Source organism: Tursiops truncatus, chromosome 1, assembly GCF_011762595.2.
Source record: "Tursiops truncatus isolate mTurTru1 chromosome 1, mTurTru1.mat.Y, whole genome shotgun sequence".
Lineage (NCBI taxonomy): Eukaryota > Metazoa > Chordata > Mammalia > Artiodactyla > Delphinidae > Tursiops > Tursiops truncatus.
This window is the reverse complement of record NC_047034.1, coordinates 40397540-40420706: the sequence shown is the minus strand read 5'-3', so window position 1 is coordinate 40420706 and position 23167 is coordinate 40397540. Positions and strand designations below refer to the sequence as shown.

The following is a 23167-nucleotide window of genomic DNA, read 5'->3' as shown; positions in this document are numbered from 1 at the left end:
GCCTAGATATCTGGTCTTTCAGTTCGCAAAACAAATGAATAATGAACACCAAATTATTTCTTCCTCAAAATCCTCCTGGTGCTTTAGGGACAGGGCTAATGCAACCTCCTCCACAAAGCCTTTGCTGATCTCTGCCCTTAGCCCTGCACTCCCCATTAAGCCCTCCAAGAAAAGGAAATCTTACATTTTACATCTTCACATCCTTCTGAATCCTGTAGCACTTGTAGCACAAACCATCAATCCTTCTCTCTTGGTATCTCCCTGAAGCCCCTAGTACAAAGTGTTGCATGTAGAGTTGATGCTTGATGTATGTTTGTAGAAGTAAAGAATGAATGATTTCCTTCTCTCTGTCAACCTAGGACATTTAAAATTTCTGTGCTTGGGCTTCCCTGGTGGCACAGTGGTTGGGAGTCTGCCTGCCGATGCAGGGGATGTGGGTTTGTGCCCTGATCCGGGAGGATCCTGCGTGCTGCGGAGTGGCTGGGCCCGTGAGCCGTGGCCGCTGGGCCTGCGTGTCCGGAGCCTGTGCTCCGCGGCGGGAGAGGTCATGGCAATGAGAGGCCCGCGTACTGCCAAAAAAAAAAAAATTTCTGTGCTCCTCTTGCTTTTGTGCTTTTAAATAAAAGAAAATGAAATAATTATGAGCAAATACTCTTCTGTCTTTGTATTTAGAGTCCATCTCTTATAGACATCATCTGGTTGGATCTAGTTTTTAATCCAGGCTGACAGTCTCTGCCTTTTAATTGGAGTGTTTAGTCCATTTACATTTACAGTAATTATTGATATGGTTGCATTTGGTTCTACCATTTTGCTGTTTTCTATTTGTCTTATATGTTGTTTCTCTGTTCCTTCTTTCCCAAAAGTTAGAAAACCTTACAGTATTGTTGTATAATTTTTGCTTTAGAGAGCCTAAAATTTTAAAAATATGTAAATAGCTTTTTATATTTACCTACCTATTTAACATTTCCAGGGATCTTTATTCCTTCCTATACATCTAAGTGTTACCATCTAGTGTCATTTCAGAATTTTCTTCAGCGTGCATTGTAATGCAAGTCTATTGGTGATGAATTCTCTCAGCTTTTGTGTTTGAAAATAACCTTATCCCCTTCATTTTTGAAGGTTAGTTTTGCTGGAATTTTAAAATTCTCAGTTGAGAGAATTTTTTTCTTTCAGTACTTTAAAGATGTTCCATTGTCTTTTGACCTTCATTACTTATGATCAAAAGTTAACCTATCATTAGATATAATTTCCTGTATGTAATATGCGTTTTTTTTTTCCTGGCTGCTTTCAAGATTTTTCTCTTACCTTTGCATTGGCTGTTTGACTATGATTTGTGTAGGATTGGTTTTCTTATTTATCCTGCTTGGCATGTGTTGAGCTTCTTGGATCTATAAATTGATGTTTTTTTCTCCAGTTTTGGGAAGTTTGGGCCATTAGTTTTTCAAATATTTTTTGTGATCCATTTTCTCCCTTCAGTTACATGTTGTTAGACTGCTAGATATTGTCCCACAGTTGTCTAGGATCTGTTAGTCTTTTTCTTCAATCTTTTTTTTTTTTTTAGATTGGATAATTTCTGTTCATTTAACTTCAACTACACTGGCTTTTTTTCCTTGTCAACTTTTGCTGTTAAAGACTATGCTGTGAGTTTTTCATTTTATTTATTTTTCTTTTCAGCTCTAGAATTCCCATTGGTTCTTTTCTGCAGTTTCAGATTCTCTATTTCCCCTCTGTTCATTCCTTATCCTTACATTTTCTTTTAAATCCTTAAAGTGCTGTAAAACTCCTGTCTGCCAATCGCAACATTTGGGGTCATCTTGGCATTGGTTTCTATATACTGCTTTTTTCCTTGTTTTTGTGCATGTCTGGTGATTTTTTAATTGAACACTAGATGCTATTAATGACACGTTATAGAGGTTCTGGATTCTCTTATGATCCTCTGAAGAAGTTTTGTCTTAGCAGGTAGTTAAAATGACGAGACTCAAGTTCTAATCTATGTTCCTTGCATTAGCAGCAGCTGAAATCTCCACTCAGATCTTTTGGTTTCCACCTGCTGCTTTTTTGCTGGCCCTCCTGGTGTCTCCAGTCAAGAAGTTGAGCATATTTCATTTGCAGATTTGGGAGTTGACTACCCTATGTGGCTCCCTCCCTTTCAGGTTTCCCCCTAACTTTCTCTGACTGCTCTGCCATCCTTGAACTCTGTCCACTGTCACCCCCTCATGTGACTTTTTCTCTGTGTGTATGCATCATTGGTGTTTCTCCCTCTTCTTTTTTTGGGGGGGGGGGTGGAATATAGTTAATTTACAATGTTGTGTTAGTTTCGAGTGTACAGCAGAGCGATTCAGTTTTATATATATATGGTTATTTACGCTTTTTCAGATTCTTTTCCATTATTACAAAATATTGAGTATAGTTCCCTGTGCTACACAGTAGGTCCTTGTTGTTTACCTATTTTATATATAGTAGTGTGTATATGTTAATCCCAAACTTCTAGTTTATCTCACCCCACACCCCCTCCAGTATCCCCTTTGGTAACCTAAGTTTGTTTTATGTGTCTGTGGCTCTATTTCTGTTTTGTAAATAAGTTCATTTGTATCTTTTTTTTAGATTCCACATATAAGTGATATCCCATGATATTTGTCTTTCTCTGATTTACTTAATATGATAATCTCTAGATTCATTCATGTTACTGCAGATGGCATTATTTCTTCTTTATGGCTGCGTAGTATTCCACTGTGTGCATATATATATATATATATATATATATATATACACATCACATCTTCTTTATCCATTCATCTATTGATTGGAGACTTAGGTTGCTTCCATGTCTTGGCTATTGTAAATAGTGCTGCTGTGAACATTGGGATGCATATATCTTTTCGAATTAGAGTTTTCTCCAGATATATGCCCAGGAGTGGAATTGCAGGATGATATGGTAATTCTATTTTTAGTTTTTTAAGGAACCTCCATACTGTTCTCCATAGTGGCTGCACCTATTTACCTTCCTACCAATAGGGTAGGAAGGATCCCTTTTCTCTACACCCTCTCCAGCATTTATTATTTGTAGACTTTTTAATGATGGCCATTCTGACTGGTGTGAAGTGGTAACCTCACTGGAGTTTTGATTTGCATTTCTCTAATGATTAGCGATATTGAGCATCTTTTCATGTGCCTTTTGGCCATCTGTATGTCTTCTTTGGAGAAATGTCTCTTTAGGTCTTCTGCCCATTTTTTATTGGGTTGTTTGTTTTTTGGATATTAAGCTGTATGGCCTGTTTGTATATTTTGGGAATTAATCCCTTGTCAGTCACATAGTTTGCAAATATTTTCTCCCAGACCATAGGTTGTTTTTTCATTTTGTTTATAGTTTCCTTTGTTGTGCAAAAGCTTTTTAGTTTAATTGGGTCCCATTTTTTTTTTTTTAATTTCCATTACTCTAGGAGATGGTTCAGAAAAAATATTGCTGTAATTTATGTCCAGGAGTGTTCTGCCTATGTTTTCCTCTAGGAGTTTTATAGTATCCAGTCTTACATTTGGGTCTTTAATCCACTTTGAGTTTATTTTTGTGTATGGTGTTAGAGAATATTCTAATTTCATTCTTTTACATGTAGCTGTCCAGTTTTCACAGCATCACTTATTGAAGAGACTGTCTTTTCTCCATTGTGTATTCTTACCACCTTCGTCATAGATTAGGTGACCATGAGTGTGTGGGTTTATTTCTGGGCTTTCTATCCTGTTCCATTGATCTGTATTTCTGTTTTTGTGCCTCTACCATACTGTTTTGATGACTGTAGCTTTGCAGTGTAGTCTGAAGTCAGGGAGCATGATCCCTCTAGCTCCATTCTTCTTTCTCAAGATTGTTGTGGCTTTCAGGGTGTTTCGTGTTTCTGCATAAATCAAAAAATTTTTTGTTCTAGTTCTGTGAAAAATGCCATTGGGCTCTCGCTCTTCTTATAAGGATACTAGTCCTATTGGATTAGGGCCCATCCTTATGACCTTGTTTAACCCAATTATCTCCTTAACTGCCCTGTCTCCAAATATTGTCACATTGGGGGTTAGGGCTTCAACATAGGACTTTTGGGAAGGGGCTGGCATCGGGACACGTTCAGTCATTTACCGTCTAATTGCAGAATGCCTGCTCTATTCCAGGTACAGCGTGAAGGGCTAGGGGTTCAGTATGGACAAGACTGGCCCTGTCTCTGCCCTCGTGGAGCTCACAGCCTAGGGGGATAAAAAGACATGTAGACAGTAGCATTGCAGAGTGATGACAGTGGACATAGGGTGCCCTGGGAGCACTGAGGAAGGGGTGCCCAAATCAAGTTATGGGGTCAGGGAAGGCTTCCTTGAGGAAATGCCTTTCTAAACTGAACCCTGAAGGATGAGTTAGGAGTCTGCAGGAGCAGTGCCTCAGGCCAGGCTTGGGGTGTGAGGGGCTCCAGGGCTGAGGAGGGCACACTGGGAACAGTTGTTTAGTACAGCTGGTCCTGGGGGAGTGGAGTGGTCAGGGGATGGGGCCAGAGAGGTAGGCTGGGGCCGGCTCCCTTGCTGGGTTGTAACTGTCTGTCCCTCTACAGGGGCGCCTCCTTCAGCTCAGGGTCCCCCTCCTGGCAGAGCAGGTGTGTGGTGAATGTTGACAGGGGCCGCGTGTTGTGATTCGGATGTGAGGGCTGAGGTGGGGAGGTTGGTAAAGCAGGTCGTGGGCCTGGAGGTTGCCCACCTCCTCTGGCTCACGTGTGTGTCATTGTCCTTCAGCCCTGGACAGCGAGTCCGCCTGCAGCAGCATACGCTTTAGCAAGGCCTGCCTGAAGAACGTCTTCTCCGTGCTGCTCATCTTCATCTACCTGCTGCTCATGGCCGTGGCCGTCTTCCTGGTCTACCAGACCATCACGGACTTCCGTGAGAAACTCAAGCACCCTGTCATGTCGGTGTCTTACAAGGAGGTGGATCGCTACGACGCCCCAGGTAGAGCCTGCACCAGGCAGACATCAGGCCCAGGCCTGGGGCATCGACTTGCAAATACTCCCTGAGCTGCCGTTGCACTCCTGGCGTCCTGCTGGGCACCACGGGCAGGGCAGAGGAGTCCGAGCACAGTCTAGGTGTGGGTTATGCACCCCAAGAGCTGGTACCCAGCAGAGTGTCACGTGCAAAGGAGGGAGGTGGGCCGAGCCTGGAGTGGTCGCTGCAGGACTGGGGTGGGCAAGGAATGCTTATGCTCAGTGGCAGGATATGAGCTGGGCTTTGGTAAATGGAAGACAGTTTCTCTGGGAGGGGGGTCTACAGGAGCAAAGGTGAGCGTAGGGAGGCAGAGGGCTTCTCTGGAGAGGATGAGTCTAGCCTGGCTGGAGCCAGAGGCCAGTGATGCGGAGAAGTGGGAGTTACAGGTGGCAGGGAGGCGAGGCCATCCAGAGGTGGGCAGGGCCCTGCCTGGAGAGGGGCTCCCAGGCCACATCATCCGTACCTCTCCTGTCCCTGCGAGGGGCTGTCTCTGCCGTAGAGCGGGCTGTCTGCTCCGGGGCAGTGGGGCTGGCACTGGGCTCTGGCAGCGTGGAGTGGACCGGGAGGTGTGAGCTCTGTGAGCTCAGGCTCTGCCCACAGGATGCCCCCGAGTGACCCTCGGATGGCCTGTTCACAGGGCAGAGCCGGAGTCTCAGGTCCCCTCTGCCTGGGGCTTCTTGACAGGTGTGCTGGTCCCAGTGCGCTTGCCTGTCTTTGCCTGTTTCGTGATTGTTCCTCTTCTCTGTCTGCTTTTGTCTCTTTATGTGTGGGTTTTACTCTCTGTCTGGTCTCTTGGTCTGACTCTGCCTGTGTCTGGGGCCACGTGCTGCTCTCAGTGTTTCTACTATTGAGGTTAGAACAGCTGCTGTCCTTAGAGCTTTGAACGAGGTGCCTTGGCTGCGGGAGGGGGAGGGATTTGGGGCCGCGACTTGCACACTTGGAACTCCCAGTCTGGGCAGGAGATGCGAGACGGAATGAGACCTGGGGAGTCCCACAGCCGAGGGCTGCCCAGTGAGTCTGCAGGTGGGCGGCGGTGCGGGGGGCCTGGCAGTGCCCGGCTTGGTCTCGGAGGCCTCCTTGGAGGGTGTGGAGCAGGGTTCTGAAGCGGGGCGGGTTTTGGTGCAGGCACTGGGGAGGCTGTATCCCCGGCCGGGAGCGGCTTACCGAGGGGGCAGTTGTCTCCTCCATTAGAGCAGGGCTCTCTGAGGGCAGGGTGTGTAGCTCCCCATCCTCTGTGACACTTTTCTTCTCCCTCGTCTGCAGTCACCCAGGGAGTCCTGAACTTAGGTGGTTGGCGGGTGTGAAAAAATATATGTGACATGATTTTAGGGGTGTGGTGAGGGACTGTGACCGTTCACTTTTCCCTGCTTGTCCCCCAGGCATTGCCCTGTACCCTGGTCAGGCCCAGCTGCTCAGCTGTAAGCACCATTACGAGGTCATTCCACCTCTGAAGAGCCCCGGCCAGCCAGGAGACATGAACTGCACCACCCAGACGATCAACTACACGGACCCCTTCTCCAATCAGACCCTGGTAACTCTCGTCTCCCCGAGCTGGGTCTGGGCAGCGTGCTCCGTTGGCCTCGCACCCTGGGAACCCGTCTTCTTTCTGCCAGGTGGCCTCCCCCCTCCCCACATCGGTGCGGGCCCTCGGCCCCTGGCAAACACTCCTAAGTGGAGTCTGGCCGCGGCTGGCTCACCTGCTTTCAGGGAGGGCAGTGGGGCGTTCGGCCTCCTCTGAGTGACCCTCCGGGATTCCCGACAAAGTGATAAGATCCTGTCCTGGATGGAAGGGTGGCAGGCTGCAGAGTGGGGCCGGTGTGACACAGCCAAGTGGGTCCCATAGCTGACTGCCCGACAGAATTGCCAGGATCCCTTCCGAAAGCAAAGATTCTGGGTTCCATGTGGGCCCACCTGAATCACTGTTCCTGGGGGCGGGACCTAGGCATCCATATTTTGGAATAACTCTGCCGGTGTAAGAAGGAGCACTGGTCCGGGAACAAGGACCCCCGCCCTGCCGTCACCCACGGCTCCGCTCAGCTGGGGAGTGGGCGGTGGCCGGGAACAGCGTCTGCACAGGGTTCTGGAGGCAGGGAAGGAATTTCGTATATATTTACATCTTCTCCTTTTCATCCCATATCCTTGTTTCCAAAAGGATTGAACAGGGCTGAGTAAGTTTTCCAGCTCAAAGAGAGGAAGGAAAGGTTTTCTAGGCAGAGGAACTGCACCAAGGCATAAAGGGAGGAGACAGCATGTTTGTTTGTGCCTCTGAGCAAAATTCCACAGGTGGGTGTTTCTGGAGGGCCAGGTGCCCCCAGAAGGGCGGTGGGCGGTGAAGTTGTGGACAGAAGTACCGGCCAAATGAGGAAAGCATGTGTATCTGCTGTGGAGAAGGACCTGCTCCTTTGGGTGATAAGGAACTACAGGTGGGCCTTGAGATGAAAGAATCCCACTAAGACTTTTTCGTTAATATTTGTTCTAGACCTCCTCCTAAAATCCTGCTGAAATGATTCCCACTCCTGCAAAAAATAGAATAAGATAAAATATCAGTAACAGCCCTGCAAACCAAGGACGGGTATCATCTGAGGACCAGAAATTTTGAGGAACTGGTGTAAAATATAAATAGCACACTGGGTCAGATTGATGGAGCAGAATCAGAGAAAACCCATGCCCTAAAACAGACGCTGGAGAGGACTGCTGTAGAGGTGAAAGCTTTCCTTCCAACTGCTGGCTCTGTGTCAGCACATTAAAGAGCAGGGCTGCTGTAGGGCAGGTCAGGATAATAATTACAGGACTGCCTGCCAGGCTTTTAGCCCTCCCCGGGGCTCGCAGAGCTGCTGGGGACAGTGTTTGCTCCGGGGAAAAGGCTCTGGGCCCATTCTCTACCTAAGCTAAGGGGAGGTTCCCTGCTTGGGCATTGGGCCAGCAGAGAGAAACAGAGCAGAACTTGAGATTGGACGTCCACAATGGAAGGAGAGAGCCATCAGAAAGGAATCTTTTCCCAGAAGAGAAGTACGCAGAGCGCCTGGCCTGCTGGCCTTCTCCGTTTGCCGCCTCTGAGCGTCCTCACCGTCAGCCCCAGGCAAGGGCGAGCCTGGGAGAGGGCCTGTTAGGAAGAAACCCACAGCCCAGACCTGTACTAGTCAGCCTAACCCTTCACTCAGAAAGAAGAATGGAGAATTAAGGGCCGCTAGACTTTTACACGAAACCAACCACATAAAAGGATGGAGAGGAAAAAACAGAAAGGACTCCAGGGAAGCGGAAGCTAATTTAAATGAAAAGGAAAAGAACTTTTAAAAATTTTAATGAAGAGCTAGATAATACAGTACAAACGCTGTCGGTCTGGATTCCCCGCTCTCTCCGTTCCCTGCGTACCGACTGGATGCCCGTGCGTGCTTAGATGGCACTGCAGGTACAGGCTCTCCGGCCGTCTTTCCTCTCGGCTCCCCCATTGAGTAGTACGCTAACTAGGAGCCCTGTGTCCCAAACCTGTTCATGCCAGTGTTATCTGTTATAATAGTTACATAGTTTAAGTATTATAGAAAACCATAAAGTAAGGGCACAAAATGGGAGTCATTTCCATGCAAACTTAAGTTGACTGAAGTTACCTGTCTCCAGCCCTGGGTGATGGGCAGTCTTCACCACTGGGGCTCCTTGCCATTCACAGCCGCAAACTAGAGAGAGCTAACCCGCTCCCTGGGTACCAGGTCCCCTCCCTACACAGTGCAGAGCCGCGAAGGAGGAGCAGAGGGGCTCAGTGGAGCTCCTGAGGGAAAGGGAAGAGCGGGAAGCATAGCCGCCCCCGAAGCCTGATGGAGCCCCTTGGGTGGGACCTGTGAGGCGTCCTGCCTCGGCCCCCGGGAGGAAGGCAGAGGCGGGTGGCAGGGCCTGCACCTCGGCAGAGACTCCTACGTCCTGGATTGCCCTGGCCTTGTCCACTGGGAGAGCCTGCCTTGGCTGTGATCCTCTGGGCCCGTCCTCTGGAGTGGACACTAGAAAACAGGCCCACCCGGGGCCCCGCGGCTTTGGGCTGTATAGGTTGGGAGGCTGAACAGTCCTTATCCTTCTGCTGCCCGCAGCCCCTTTGTTTGCAGTGAGATGTCTGCAGAAACGTGGCTGTTTACATCCTGTTGAGTCCACGTGAAAGCATCCCAGCCAAGGGGCTCATCTGGTCCTGCTTCATCAATCTTCAGATTCTCATTTATTTTCTAGTCTCTACCTCTTGTACCCTCAATTAAATCTCGTTAGTTTTTACCGCATGCCTTGCTCTGGCGCAGTTAGGGTCACCGCCTTTCCAGCCTGTAGGACCCATGTCTGTTTCCTCACCGCCTGCCATATTCCCGGTGTCCAAATGTGAAGGTGATGCCTTATCTTCAGGCGGTTGTTCCCTCAGCACTCCAGTTCTGGAAAACAACTTAGGTTGGTCAGAGTACAGGCTAAGCTCCTGTACAAAAGCAAACACTCCAGACAAACACAGCGGCTGAGATAAGAGAGGGCTGTTTCCTTCTTGGGGGACGTCTGTGTGTGCGGGCAGTGCTGCCTCGCAGGATGGCCAGTGAGGGCTTCTGTCTGTCGCTCTGCCATCCCCGGGCGCCGTCTCGGTCCTCGGGGTCAGTGCTGACCCACCAGCACGTGCGTGTGCACTGCCCCATCTCGGGAAGGTGAGCAGTGGAGGGCGGGCAGTTCCCCGCTAAGGGCCTGGCGTGGGATTGTGAGTCACTTTCGTGCTCATTCCAGGAACTTCGTCCCATGGCCACATCTGAGGCCAGAAATGCACCTCCAGTGGGCGACTATATCCTGCTAAAATCTGCAACTGGGGAAGCAGCACTGGTTCTGCAGGAGGAAGTGGATAATGGAAACTGGGGACAGTTAGCATTCTCTGCTGCCCCTTAACCTGTCATGGAAAGGTTGAAAATAAACAGATGGGCAGAGATCTCTTGGGAAAATGCAGAAGACAGCTGCAGAAGAAGTGGAGTGGCAGTTTTACTGTCAGTTAAAATGGAATTCCAGATGCAAATGGTTAAAAGAGGGCTGTTTATGTGGACAAGAGGTTCAAACTCCACTTCTCCCCACTAAGACTTAACAGTCATAAATTTTTATGTGCAAAACAGCAAAACAGCATACCCTTTGTATTCCTCAGGCAAAACCTGTTAGAAATAAAAAGTACTATCACCTTAGAGTGTTACTAACACCTCTCTCAAATTCACAGTTCAAACAGACAGAAAGTAGTAAGGATAAGAAGTGAGAATTGAATTGGCACAATTAATAAACTTAGAGTAAGTGCATGTTGTAACACTGTACCTGTCAGAATACTCTTTTCAAATCTCGGTAGAGTATTTATAAAAGTAGATGTAAAGATGTTTCTCCCCAGTTAATCTGTAAATCCAGTGTCATCACAGTTAAAAGTCCCAGTTGAATTTTTTCATGGAACTTAACAAGCTGGTTTTAAAGTACATTTAGAAGAGCATGTGGGGATTTCCCTGGTGGCGCAGTGGTCAAGAATCTGCCTGCCAACGCAGGGGCATGGGTTCGAGCCCTGGTCCAGGAAGATCCCACATGATGCGGAGCAACTAAGCCCGTGAGCCACAACTACTGAGCCTGCGCTCTAGAGCCGCGAGCCACAACTGCTGAAGCCTGCACGCCTGGAGCCCATGCTCTGCAACAAGAGAAGCCACTGCAGTGAGAAGCCTGCGCACCACAATGAAGGGTAGCCCCTGCTCGCTGCAACTAGAGAAAGCCCGTGTGCAGCACAAAGACCCAACGCAGCCAAAAATAAAAATAAATTTATTTTAAAAAATAGAGCATGTATATGGAATAACCCTGCCAGGTTTTGGGGATGGGGGTGGGGAGTGATGTGGAGGGAACCTGCCCAGTCAGATACCAGAATGAGTAAACATTCAGGGGTCAAACCTGCGTCTGCCCACTGTTTGGGTAGTGAGAGTGAGATCCCTATTTCATACCATAGACAAAACTGAAAGGCAGGCATATGTGTATCTAAATGTAAAGTTTTTTAAAAAGTGCTATGAAGAAATACAGGAGAATATTGATATAATTTTGGTTTCCCTTAGCAAGCAAAATCTAGAAGCTGTGAAGAAGATTGACAGATTTCACTACATCACCTTTAGAGCTTCATATAACAAATGGCATTAAAGCAGAGTTAATGGGAAAGTGACGAACTGGAAAAAAACAGTTGTACCTATACCAGATGGAAGTTAGTACCCTTTCTAAATAAAGAGCTTCCCCAGCACTGCCAGCCAGTGAGCCTCGTGGCGGGAGGACAGGTTGCCGTCAGGCCTGGTCCAGACGCTGTTCCTGGACGTGGGGTGGGGTGAGGAGCCCTGTGTGCCCAAGGCGAGGTCAGGACCACCCACGCGGCTCTCCCGGCTGAGACTCTGGCCTTTGTCTCCGCAGAAATCCGCCCTGATTGTGCAGGGACCCCGGGAGGTGAAGAAGCGGGAGCTGGTCTTCCTCCAGTTCCGCCTGAACCAGAGCAGCGAGGACTTCAGCGCCATCGATTACCTCCTCTTCTCTTCTTTCCAGGAGTTCCTGCAAAGGTGGCCTTTAGAGCTCAGGGCGGGCTTGCTCGACACTCCTTCTCTCATTCCGGCCGTGCTCATCCCTAGGCTGGGGCAGAGGGTGCAGGGAAGCAGGGCTGTGGATGAGCCACTGGCCTGGAGGAGGGCCTCTCCACGAGGTCAGGCGAGCCCGGTGTAGGGGGTTCCGAAACGCAGCGCTGGTTGAGTCCTGGAGGGAGGTTGGTGGGGCCCACCGCTCCTGGCTGGGGCTGCCGAGGACGGGGTTTTGTGAGCCCCCTGGAGGGCAGCTCCTGCCCTGGGCCTGGCTCCCCACGGTGTCCTGGAACTGGGTCCAGCCCTGCGTGAGGGCTCAGTGCCTGTTTGCCACGCGTTTCTAACAGGAGGATGAAATGTCCTGTTCGTGGGTGGTGCCACCTCGGGGGCCCAGAGTGCTCGTGTCGTGGGCCGTGGGAGCGCTTTCGGCACAGGCCTGAGCGGGGGTGACTCAGTCCCTCCAGGTCCTGCGTGGCCCTGGGGCTCCATTTCAAGGAAGCCGGGCGGCAGCTAGGGCAGAGAGGAGGCCGCTCCGCCAGCTGACGAGGCCGTGAGCTGCCACCGCCGTTCACACCCCAGCGCCCCAATCCTGCCCAGCTTGGAGCCCGGGGCCTCCTCCTCGGCACCTTCTGCCACCTAGAGTTCCCTCTCCCTTCCTGCTTGAAGCTGGCCGTGTCCCCTGCCTGCCCAGCCCCTTTCTGCTCCCCTTGTGTGGGTCCTCAGTACCGCCATGCGGTTGCCACCTGCCTGTGCGCGTTATGATCCTGCCACGTCTGCACCATCCTGAGTGGGTGTTGTGGTGTCCTGCCTGGCTGAGAGCTTCCTGGGGAAGCCTCTTCCCTTCTCTGGGGCTTCAGGGAGGCTGAGGGCCAATGAGGGCACCCCAGGGCTGCTGAAACCCAGATTTCTCTGAGGCGCTGGGGGCGCGTCTGCAGAACGCGGTGCCGGCTGCTCCGGGAGCAGATGCTGGGGGTGGGTGGGTGGGAGTGGGGAGGGCTTCTCCTGCCGGGAGTCTCAGCGACCGTGCTCGTGCCTTGAGGCAGCTGACAGCTCCCCCTCCATCTGGAAGCCAAAAAGCCGGCCTTTGAGGAAGGGGGCAGTGGGCAGTGGGAGCATCCTGGTGGTACCAGCAGAGAAACCAGCTTGACGTAGGGGCTGGAGTTTGAGCCTGGCCACGTTCGAATCCTGCCTGATTAACGTGGACCTTTCTTCTCTGCCCTCCAAGCCCAGACAGGGTAGGCTTCATGCAGGCCTGCGAGAGCGCCTATTCCGGCTGGAAGTTCTCGGGCGGCTTCCGCACCTGGGTCAAGATGTCCCTGGTGAAGACTGAGGAGGAGGACGGGCGGGAGGCGGTGGAGTTCCGGCAGGAGGTAGGTGGCGCTGGGCTCGCTTCGCATGGCCACTGACTCCACCCTTGAGTGCAGGGTGGAGGGAAGCTTCGCAGAGCGGGTGACCGGTGCACAGGGTCTTTGGGGTGAGGAGGCCTTCGCCAGGATGAGAGTGGAGCCGGTGCCCGGGAGTCTGCATGTTCTTCTGCAGGCAGGGCACACCCCAGGCCCTTTCCCTTTGTCGCTGCAGCCCTCACAGTGCACACGGCGGAGTGTTTTACAGAGTGGCGCCTCATGCGGCTCAATCTGATGCCTGTTTTTATTCTGCGCTACTCCCCCGCCGCGCTCTGAGACGCTGGCGGCTGCATAAAAAAGTTGACTATTGGCAGGGCAGAGACTGGGTATGGTAGCCTCTGGAGTGTGGGGTGCGTGGTGATCCATTGGGACACAGGAGGAAAATACTAGCTTTCTTTTTGTATTAATTTTTTAAAATTAATTATTTTTGGCTGCATCGGGTCTTCGTTGCTGGGTGCAGGTTTTCTCTAGTTGTTGCGAGCGGGGGCTACTCTTTCGTTGCGGTGCGCGGGCTTCTCATTGCGGTGGCTTCTCTTGTTGCGGAGCATGGGCTCTAGGCGCGCAGGCTTCAGTAGTTGAGGCATGCAGGCTTCAGTAGTTGTGGCTGGAGGGCTCTAGAGCACGGGCTCAGTAGTTGTGGCGCACGGGCTTAGTTGCTTTGCGGCATGTGGGATCATCCTGGACCAGGGCTCGAACCTGTGTCCCCTGAGTTGGCAGGCGGATTCTTAACCACTGCGCCACCAGGGAAGCCCCTCTTTTTTGTATTAATTTTTAAAACCTCATCCTTTCTCTATTTTTGAATGTTTAAAATGCATGTAACATTAGAACGATAATAGTGATGTTATGTCCTTTCTAAGAAAGTTATAAATATGTTGGCACGTGCTCAGAATTCTTTACTAATGGGAAGCCTGATCAAAAAGCTTTCAGCCCCCTGACCTGGGGCCAGGAGATAGGCCGTGATCCTGGGGGCAGCTGGAGAGGATGTTGGAAGACAGCGTGGCACCGGGGGTGGAGGGATGGAGGGACGGGACATTTTGGTTGCCTCAGCAGGGCTGGTAGGCAGTCACCACCCAAAGCAGGGCCGCACCCCTGCCTGTGGGGCTTCCACCTCTGCAGGGGTGCTGCCATCTTGCCAGCATTCCTGCCCAGGGCCCGGCCATCCCGCGTGTCGGTGGCTGGGTGCCTGCAGAGGCAGCGAGGAGACGGCTCTGTTCTCGCATCCCCTCCTCCTCCTTGGAGGTTTTCCATTTGGGCTGGACTCCGAGGGGCAGCTTTAGGAAAGGGCTGGCTTGGAGAGGGACCCACTCCAACCGACAGGGTGGATGGAAGCCGGGCTCTCGTCCGGGTCTGCCCCTCCCCACGCCGCGCTCCTAGGACGATTCCAGATTGGAGGCCTTTGGGAACAGCTTGAAGCCATTTTTCTTCAGAGGGACAGGGCTTTTTTCCTGCCTTGGGCAACGACCCTCTGGCAGTAGGTCCTTATTCGTATTTTGTAAGATAACTGTCATCTCCCGGACTTTTACGCCACACTTTTCTCCAAGAACTCCAAGTTCTTTCTCATCCGGCCCCCAAATCAGCGGAGAAAGGGAGACTCAGTGTGTTCACCTTACAGTTAGGTCTCCCCAGGCTACCCCGGCTCTCCTGGTAGCTCTAGCTGTGATCTGAAACCGGCGGGCCAGACCCCTGTGAGCCTGTGCACTGTAGAATGTTTGTGTGCCTCTCAGCATCATCTGCATTGGAAGTCTTTGGTGGGGGATGTGAACTCTTTTGAAAAAAAATTTATAATGTTTTTCTATCATGTTTTAAAGTTTAAAATGCTTTTCCTGTGTGTTGTTTCATGAGAGCCTCTCTACAACTCAGTAGACAAAAAATGTCCCCCAAATGGCATTTTGTCCCCCCATTTTATGAGAGCAAAGCAGAGGCTCAGACCAGAGGATGGCCCAGCCAGACTCTGGAACCCGTCTGCTCTCCATTTCACCTCACAGCCCCTGTAGAAGCTGTAAGCAGGCCTCACCAAGCACGCCTGCTCACCGTGTGTTTCCAGGGAGTGCTCAGCTGGGCGGAACTGCGAGGCTGTACTTGGTCCCTGCAGACTGGAAGGGTTGAAATACTCAGCTCTTCAGGTCAAGTATTTTGACATTTGGAATTTTTATGGCTTTTAGTTGTGAGTCTTACACAGTACTTTGAAAATGGTTTAATCAGGTACAGATACCTAGCAACAGATTTCAGTGACAATCCAAAACACCTATTGTGCACCCCAGATCCTGTCCGTTTCCTCAAAGAATGATGGAAACCAGCGTAAAGCCTTGGCTCTGGGACCGGTCTCGGGATATCGTGTAGAGGAGGGTTTTGGCTCTCTCCCTCCAAAAGCTGGTGCGAGGAGAGCCGAGGTCTCAGCTCCGCTAACTGCCCTCTCCTTCCCTGTGGCCCTGGCCAGGAAGGGACGCAGAAGCGGTGTAACACTGTTTTCTCTCCTCTCTACCTAGACCAGCGTGGTTAACTACATTGACCAGAGGCCAGCGGCCGAAAAAAGTGCTCAGTTGTTTTTTGTGGTCTTTGAATGGAAAGATCCTTTCATCCAGAAAGTCCAAGATGTGAGTATCATCTCCGATCTTGAGAGGGGACTTCCCACCCCAAGGCATGTTGGTGCATCCTTGCAGGCCGTCCTCATCTTCTGTCACAGTGCAGATTTCTGTGTCTTTTGTATTTATGACATTCATTTTCTGTATCATTTGTGTTTAATTGATCTCATCTTTAACCCTGGACTCGTCGCTGTGAATGTGAGGGCTTCGTCTTTGTTCACCGTTTATCTGGTGTCCAGCGTGGTGCTTAGTCCAGCGTAGCCACTGGGTAGTGATAGTGAATGAACTAAGTAGAAAGCATTAAGCTAATAATCTAGATTACTGCTGTTGGAAGCCATTCTCCTTTATTGGTTCTCTGTAGGATGAGAGTCATTTTTTATTTGTCGTAAATCAGAGCAGAAAGGTACTAATCAGAACTTAAGAGAGCATCAGTTGATGCCAGGTCCCAGACTCACCGTCTCAGAAGGGGAGGGGTGATGGGACGGCTTTGCCAAAAGAACATTCATGAGACGCCACTTACCAGAGCCAGTCCCAGATCTGATACTGTTTGTTGTGTAGATCATCACAGTATGTCCTGATGTGCTCGTGGGTTGGGGGAAGACATTTCAAACCTGAGGCTCAAACAGGCAGGGTCTCTGTGATGTGGATGTGCCCCATGATCCCATCACCGCTGTTAGTCGTGGCCTGGCTGGGCCGTGTACACGTAGGCATGTGCAGACTCCCTGAATCAAGACTCCACGTGGAAGAATGAGCGCCTTCAGCTCCACACGTAAAATGTGTGATCCAACGTTTTTTAACCTACTGTGTTCAGTATGAAGTCCTATTATGGACCAAGTAAAGCCCCGAGCTCGAGGCCGACTGACTTGCGTCGTCCCTCAGCTTCACAACTGTCCTAAATGGTGGTGGTGGTCGGTGGTGGTGGTGTAACTTTCATAAGTGAGCCTGAGGTCACCCTGCTGAACTGGGTCTTAAAGAAGTGCTGTGTGTTTATCAAGCGGGGAACTCAGACAAGCCATGACCTCGGCCTGAAGGAGTTGCACAGTCAGTGAGAAAACAATCTGGGCTGTAAAGGACGTAATTCCAGACAGTAAGGACCTGCCAGAGGGGTTTGTGGGATAAATCTCTCTGCTCAAGTCAAGAGGGTTTTGGCTTAGTGGTCAGAGGAAGCTGTGAGGGGCCTGGAAGGATTAGTAACTCAAGGTGGGAGGAAAGCGTCCCGGGCAGGGCAAATTGGAGGGGCCCATCTGCAGGCAGGAGTCCATGAGGTGAGTGGAGGACAGGCAGTCGCTGGACTTGGATGGGAGGGGAGGTGAGAGTCACTGTGAGATGGGAAGCAAACAGGAACTGACTGTACAGATGGGGTGTATAGTTGGGAGGAGATCTGTCTCAAAGCAGGGTCAGTCACATTGTGGGTTAAGCCAGAAATTTAAAGCTCAGGACTGAGTACCTTGTTTGTGCAGAGCTCTTTGAAAAAAATGTTTTTTCTTTCAGGATCAATTTATTATAGGGAGGGATTAGTATTTTTCTCCTCAAACTGAGCTATGGACAAAGTATGGAGTTATGGCAGTTTTAGAAACCAGTTGTTTTTCTTGTTGCCTCAATAATTGGAGGGGCTCTTTGACAATAACACTGAAAATCAAAAATGGAAGCCAACAGAGAAACTTGTGTTTGTTTCTGTTTTGCAGATAATCACCGCCAATCCTTGGAACACAATCGCTCTTCTCTGTGGGGCCTTCTTGGCATTATTTAAAGCTGCAGAATTTGCCAAACTGAGTGTGAAGTGGATGATCAAAATTAGGAAGAGGTACCTTAAAAAAAGAGGTCAGGTAATGAACCACATAAGCTGAAGTCGCTTGCGTTGTTTGAAGGACTGCCCGAGTTCATGGAAGTTCTCATCACTTCTGCTTTGGTAAACCTAGCTGCCAGCAATCCTGTCCTCACTTGAAGAAACGAGCCTTGCTGGGGGCCTGCCTGTCACACTGCAGCTTCTAACTGGTCCTCAGAGAGACTGTCTAGAGCCCAATGGAACAGATCCAGTGGATGACCTTAACTGTTATTTAAGTATTTAAATTATTAATGAACATTTTTTGACATATGACATGAATAGGGTGTGTGGAGGATGGAATTAGATATAATCCAGTTTCCTGAAGGTTTTTGGAAGCTGCCTTCCTTCTCGGTTTGGTGTATAGTTAAGGTCTAACAGGATGATTAAGGCTCTGACCTTAGGTTTTTTTCTTGAGATTTTTTTAAATGGACAGGAGAGTGTGATTTTCTTCTCCCCCACCAGTGACTTCTTTGGGTGTGGAGGTCATGCTGTGGAACCAGTGTACCGTGTGTGAGGAATGCAAAACCCCTCACGTCTCTGGTGCCATCTGCCAGCCCCTGACACGCTCTCTTGTTTAATATTAAATGAGACTTTTTTTTAAAGCTACTAGAAAAACTAGTAATTAGATCTCTTGTGGACTGACTAGCCACCTACCTGTCTGGCTAGAATGTTGGTTGATGCAGGTGTGAGTTCGGACTGATTAACATACAAAAACACTAGGACATGTGTACATAGTAGGTGCCTACTCAGTGTATTTTGATGATTTCATTAATAGGTGAATAAAAGTTAGGTTAATACAAAAGGAATCAGTGTGCCAGTATGCATATCTGCTAAATCAATAGGCACCAGTACGCTTTCATTCCGTGACCTCCAAATAAAAGGGAGCGTGAGCCTGGACTTCCACGATGGACGGGTCTGGACTCCCGAGGTACATCATGACCACGTCCAGGGAAGGGCAAGGTGGGCAGGCGATAGATGGCAGGTGGTCAGGAAGTGACAATAAAGCCCCATGAATAAGCTGTGTTAGCTCTTCCTGTCCTACAAACCCCCCACCCATCTGAGAAAGGGGCCCTCAGGATGACCCTCAGAGCTTTCAGCCCAGCCTGTGACAGAGATGAGTAACCTCTGGGTACTTTTCACACGGTAGCCATTGGCTGATTTAAGGTTATGAAGATTAGTTCCAGAGTTTTAAATTATTTACATGCCCTTTGCCTCCAAAGAGGACTTGGCAGCATTTCTTCAATTTTGTAACCCGGTTTTAGATAATTCAAAGAGAACAACTCAAGTGTATGAGTGGGGCAATTTTAATCTCATATCTAGTTAGCAGCAAGAAACTGTGGTTTTTGGTTGAATTATTAAAAGTGAACTTGTGTAAGGAAATATTCCCTGCTATTTTTCTATGGCACAGAAGCAGGTACAAACCTTAGCCTAGGTCCTGTCTCTATAAAATCTTATTGTAAGGCAAATGCAAAGCCAGGCATTAAAGCTTACGTTAGCAGCACTGAAAAACAGGTATGTGTATTTTTAAATTCTCTCTAAAGATGACACACCACTTTAATATTAAATAGCTAACAAAATTTGCTCCAATGAACATATTAAAACTGTACTTCCTGTACTGTAGAAAGTTGAGAGACCTCTTGAACGTGCTTTCAAGTAAGCAGCTAATTAATTAGGAAGTGGGCATTTCTAGCTCTCTCTTCCACAACAGCTGTTAGCTGCAGCCTGCCAGAATCTACTCTGAATGTATGCCTAGACCGTCCACAAAATAGACATTTAGACCCAACCGTCTCTTCTGGGGAGGCTGGGGCTTGCCTTTTGCTGTGTTCTGTAGCAGGGTCACCCTTTCCTTCTCCGTGTGCTGCCCCCCCCGTTGTCAGTGATCCCGGCCGGCCTTAGGTGAGTGTGCAGCATCTGGCAAGAGCACTGGGCCTGGACGGCTGAGGTGGCGGCCATTTGAGAGCATCGTAAGATAGGAGCCACGTCCCGAAAGGAAGAGGAGTTTCTCCTGGTCTCACGGCGAGCAGAACGAGGTGCTTTCACGGTGACCTAGGAATAGTGTGCTAGAGTTGTTTTTCGTGGATGTGAAAGAGTAGAAGCAGACACCAGTAGTTGAAAACTTTGTAACGATCTCCCTGCCCCCATAAAAAACACTGCTGTTATTACTTATTATAGATTTTGAGATTTATCCTCCTAGGTCTATTTCATTTTATTATTTTATTTTGGCCGCAGCATGTGGATCTTAGTTCCCTGACCAGGGATCGAACCCGGGCCCTTGGCAGTGAAAGCATGGAGTCCTAACCACTGGACCACCAGGGAAATCCCATGGGTCTATTTCCATTAAAACTATGTACATATGTACACACATTTAAGGTAAGTTAAACCCATCCTCCAAACATAAAGGGACATGAAGGAAGATGGAAGGATATCCTAGAACTTAGAATTTTATGTGAAAATTCTATACAACAGATATACTTTGGTAAATGGCTAGAACACTCGACTCTGGCACACAGTCTTCCTAGTCTTTAACTGGTGTACAACCTGCAATTTGCCTTAAAATTTTCTCTATATACACGTATGTATGTACGTACGTACGTATGTATATATGTATGAATGAAGGGGGGCAGGCTTCTTCTGAGCACCTAACCTTAGTGCTGAAAAAAAGCAAAGTCGACGTAAGGCAAAATACAAACATAGATTTATTAAATGCTGCTCAATCCCCCAATAAAGATCTTCCATTACAAAACAGTTTTCCACACAACTGCAAGTTAAGAGATTGGAATGGTACTCTGATAACAAAATGTGAGAAAATACTTGACCAAGTAGAAACATATACGACTTCTCTATAGTCAGCTTTTTCAGAACCCTACAGAGGAAGCCTACTGCATTTCCTTTACACAAAGCCAGGCAGTGACAATGAGCGCTCTGCATCACCACACCGTGGGACTCAAAGCCTCCATCCCTGCATCAGGAGGTACTGGAGAAGGGCAGGTTGTGAGGACTGGAAAGGCCCTGCCTTCAGCCTTTGGGAGGAAGAGGAGGAATGAACTGAGAGGCAGGCTGTGTTCACGGCACTGCCCCCACTAATCTGTGCTCAGCGCTCTGGGGAGCTGCAGATGAAGGGGGATGTCCATAAGGATCGATCTGAAGAATTTGGTTTACGTTCCCAGCTTTTATGTATAATTTGTGCTTTAGAAAGCCTGGAAATTTAAGGTTTTGCTCAAATTCCAGAGTACAGTAATATCTCTCTGTGAAGGAAGGCTTAGGGGCAAGTAATTCCCTCCGTCATATTTCTGGGAGAGAGGAAGGGAAGGATAAGAAGTACACCTTAGTTTTACTTTAGGAAAGTCTTTGTCCTGGGATGTAACTAAGGTCTGCAGCAATGTGAAAGCACGTTATCAAAGGGAAAAATACACAGAGCAGACTCTACTGTATCTATGTGCAACACAACCCAGACAGAATTCAAGTCATGATTCTTACCACTCCCGTAATGATTTCACTCATATCACAGATGATAAAGCTCATTCATTTCTGTGAAACTTCAGAAGAGGGACACAAATCAATGATTAGACAAAGGTGACAATATACTATGGCCATGATATAGCACAGAGCTATGTTGAGTCCATATATTTTTTTTCATTTACAGTTGCCAGAAAAAAAATTGGCCTTTTAATTATACTGATGAGGTTTCATAATTTTTACATATTTCAGAAAAGTGTACAAAACCACCTATCCAACGGAGGTGGAAGGCTTTCTTCATTCATCAGTTGTATTGCTGAGAATACTGTGCATGTTGTAAGCACTGTTCTGCTTTTCTAGAGCTTTCTTCAGCTTTAGCTCCTCCAATTTTTTCCATAATTCTTCACGTTCCAATTCCTTCTTTTTCTCCCTGTAAATCAAGACTTTTGCAGTTAGAAACTTTTATTTCAGAGCTTGAAGAAACATGCTGTTTGGCAGTTGGCTGGAGAACAGACTGTTCACCCACATTTCACTTAAATCCCTCTACTAAAGCATTTGAGACTGTATATTACCTAGAGCACCGCGTTACTCATCTTCATCTCCTGAGAGTAATACCACATCCGTGTGGCTCCTGTACCGACTGAAAGCTATCGTTCGCCTTCCCTCCCTGCATTTTATCACCACCACCACCACGACTGTGGCATCTGTGCTTTATGGTTGGCAAAGTACCTAGTCACCCCCTGCAGTAAACCCCTTGCAGTGGGGTCTTGCCGACAGACTGAAGGGCTGGCCACGAGTCAGCCTGGAGCCGTTTCCAGGTGGAAGCCATATCCTTTTGGCTCCACGTCGCTAGCTGCCAACCAGTCTGTGTCTTACTATGTCTTGTCTCCTGCATGTCAGAAGGAGACTTTAAAGTTTGAATAACCTCTCTAAAAAAGCAAAACTCAAAATATGCTGCTTCAACTACTTAATTTCAGTTCTAAAGAGAACATTTCTGAATAACTTGGACCAAACTATTCTGAAGGGCTATATGAACATGTGAAAAAACCATGGGCTTACCGTTCTGCAGTTACGTATGTTTTAAGGGGACAAAAGTGCTGATTTACGCAGCCAGTAAGATATAATGATCGCTCTTAGTTATGTGAAATATGCAGTTTTCAAGTATAAGTTTCATATGATCCTAGTCATTTTTCCTTCTTCACATTGCTTCCTGGGACTCAAACTATGTACCTAATTTCTATTCCTGCCTGAAAGGTGCTATTTAAAAGAAAGAATGCATTGAGTTAGTTACTGATGGACTAGGATGGCCTTGAAGAAGAGAGATCCTTTCTCTACTTGCCACCAGAAAACCAGGACTAGGAACTTACAGTCAAAATAGATCAGCTTTTCCAAACAGAATAGTTAATACACTTATTAGAAATAAATAGGCTCAGGTACAGCAGTTATTGAAACTGAAATAAATATATGAGAAGGAAGTGATTTTTAGATTATTTTGTAGTAACTTATGAAATTTTCAGAAAGAGGTAATCACTAAGCCAAGTTCCTAAATGCTAATGTGTGTGACCATTTATTCACTAAAATATATATTGCAAGGAACAAAGTATCAGTAATAGTACTCAGCCACAGACATATCCTTATGTGAGTCTCCCCTTCCCCAAAGGGAACTATACTGACTTTAAAATACCACTCTGTTAAAATGTGAAGCTTAAAAACTATCAAGTTATTGTGCAGGGAACAGATGAAGAATAAGCTCACTATGGACGCCCATGTGGACAAAAGCAATTCTCCTAAATGTGAAAATAATTATGTAAAGTAGTATTTAAAATCCAGCATAAATTGTATTTCACAATGCAGATGTTATCATACTGATAAAGTCTAAGGCTCAGAATGAGATAAACAGAATTTATGATCCACATTAAAATCATAATCTAACCATTAGGAGTTTACCTGGAAATGACTTTAAAGTACTTATTAGAGACATTCAAATTGAAATGCTAAATGTAAATGGCTTTTTTCTTTTTTGAATTTTATTTTATACAGCAGGTTCTTATTAATTATCTATTTTATACGTGTTAGTGTATATATGTCAATCCCAATCTCTCAATTCATCCTACTGCAGCAATTGGCTTCTTAAACATAATTTTAACTTAGAATACCTTATTGGACTCAGTCACATTCAACTAATCTAAAATGTACAGATAAGTCTATAAATAAAAATGTCAAATACCTTTGTCTTTCAGCTTTGTATGAACTAGTAAGATCATCGAAAAGCTTGCCGTTCATCTCCATGAGGGTTTTCAGCACATTGTACACCAGTGCTACAATGGTCCTAAAATGAAA

General features: G+C 47.9%; 2 protein-coding genes across 3 annotated transcripts in view; one reads left to right on the top strand and one right to left on the bottom strand.

Moving 5' to 3' along the window:
* Nucleotides 1-23055, top strand: part of PACC1 (proton activated chloride channel 1) — a 44255-nt gene extending 21200 nt beyond the window's left edge. Inside the window, exons 3-8 of one of the 2 annotated variants that reach the window (XM_033853096.2) lie at nucleotides 4753-4962; nucleotides 6375-6526; nucleotides 11404-11546; nucleotides 12787-12931; nucleotides 15451-15558; nucleotides 17232-23055. In XM_033853096.2, coding sequence (XP_033708987.1) covers nucleotides 4753-4962; nucleotides 6375-6526; nucleotides 11404-11546; nucleotides 12787-12931; nucleotides 15451-15558; nucleotides 17232-17393 — 920 coding nt within the window. In that variant the 3' untranslated portion in view covers nucleotides 17394-23055. Of the gene's footprint in view, nucleotides 1-4752; nucleotides 4963-6374; nucleotides 6527-11403; nucleotides 11547-12786; nucleotides 12932-15450; nucleotides 15563-17231 lie in introns of those variants that run through there. The other variant, XM_033853099.2, reaches the window with a different exon arrangement.
* PPP2R5A (protein phosphatase 2 regulatory subunit B'alpha) overlaps nucleotides 20045-23167 on the bottom strand; it is a 91886-nt gene continuing 88763 nt past the window's right edge. The window contains exons 12-13 of the mRNA XM_019952544.3: nucleotides 23055-23156; nucleotides 20045-21257 (exon numbers count right to left, since the gene is read on the bottom strand). Of these exons, the coding sequence (XP_019808103.1) occupies nucleotides 21125-21257; nucleotides 23055-23156 (235 nt within the window). The 3' untranslated portion in view covers nucleotides 20045-21124. The remainder of the gene's footprint in view (nucleotides 21258-23054; nucleotides 23157-23167) is intronic.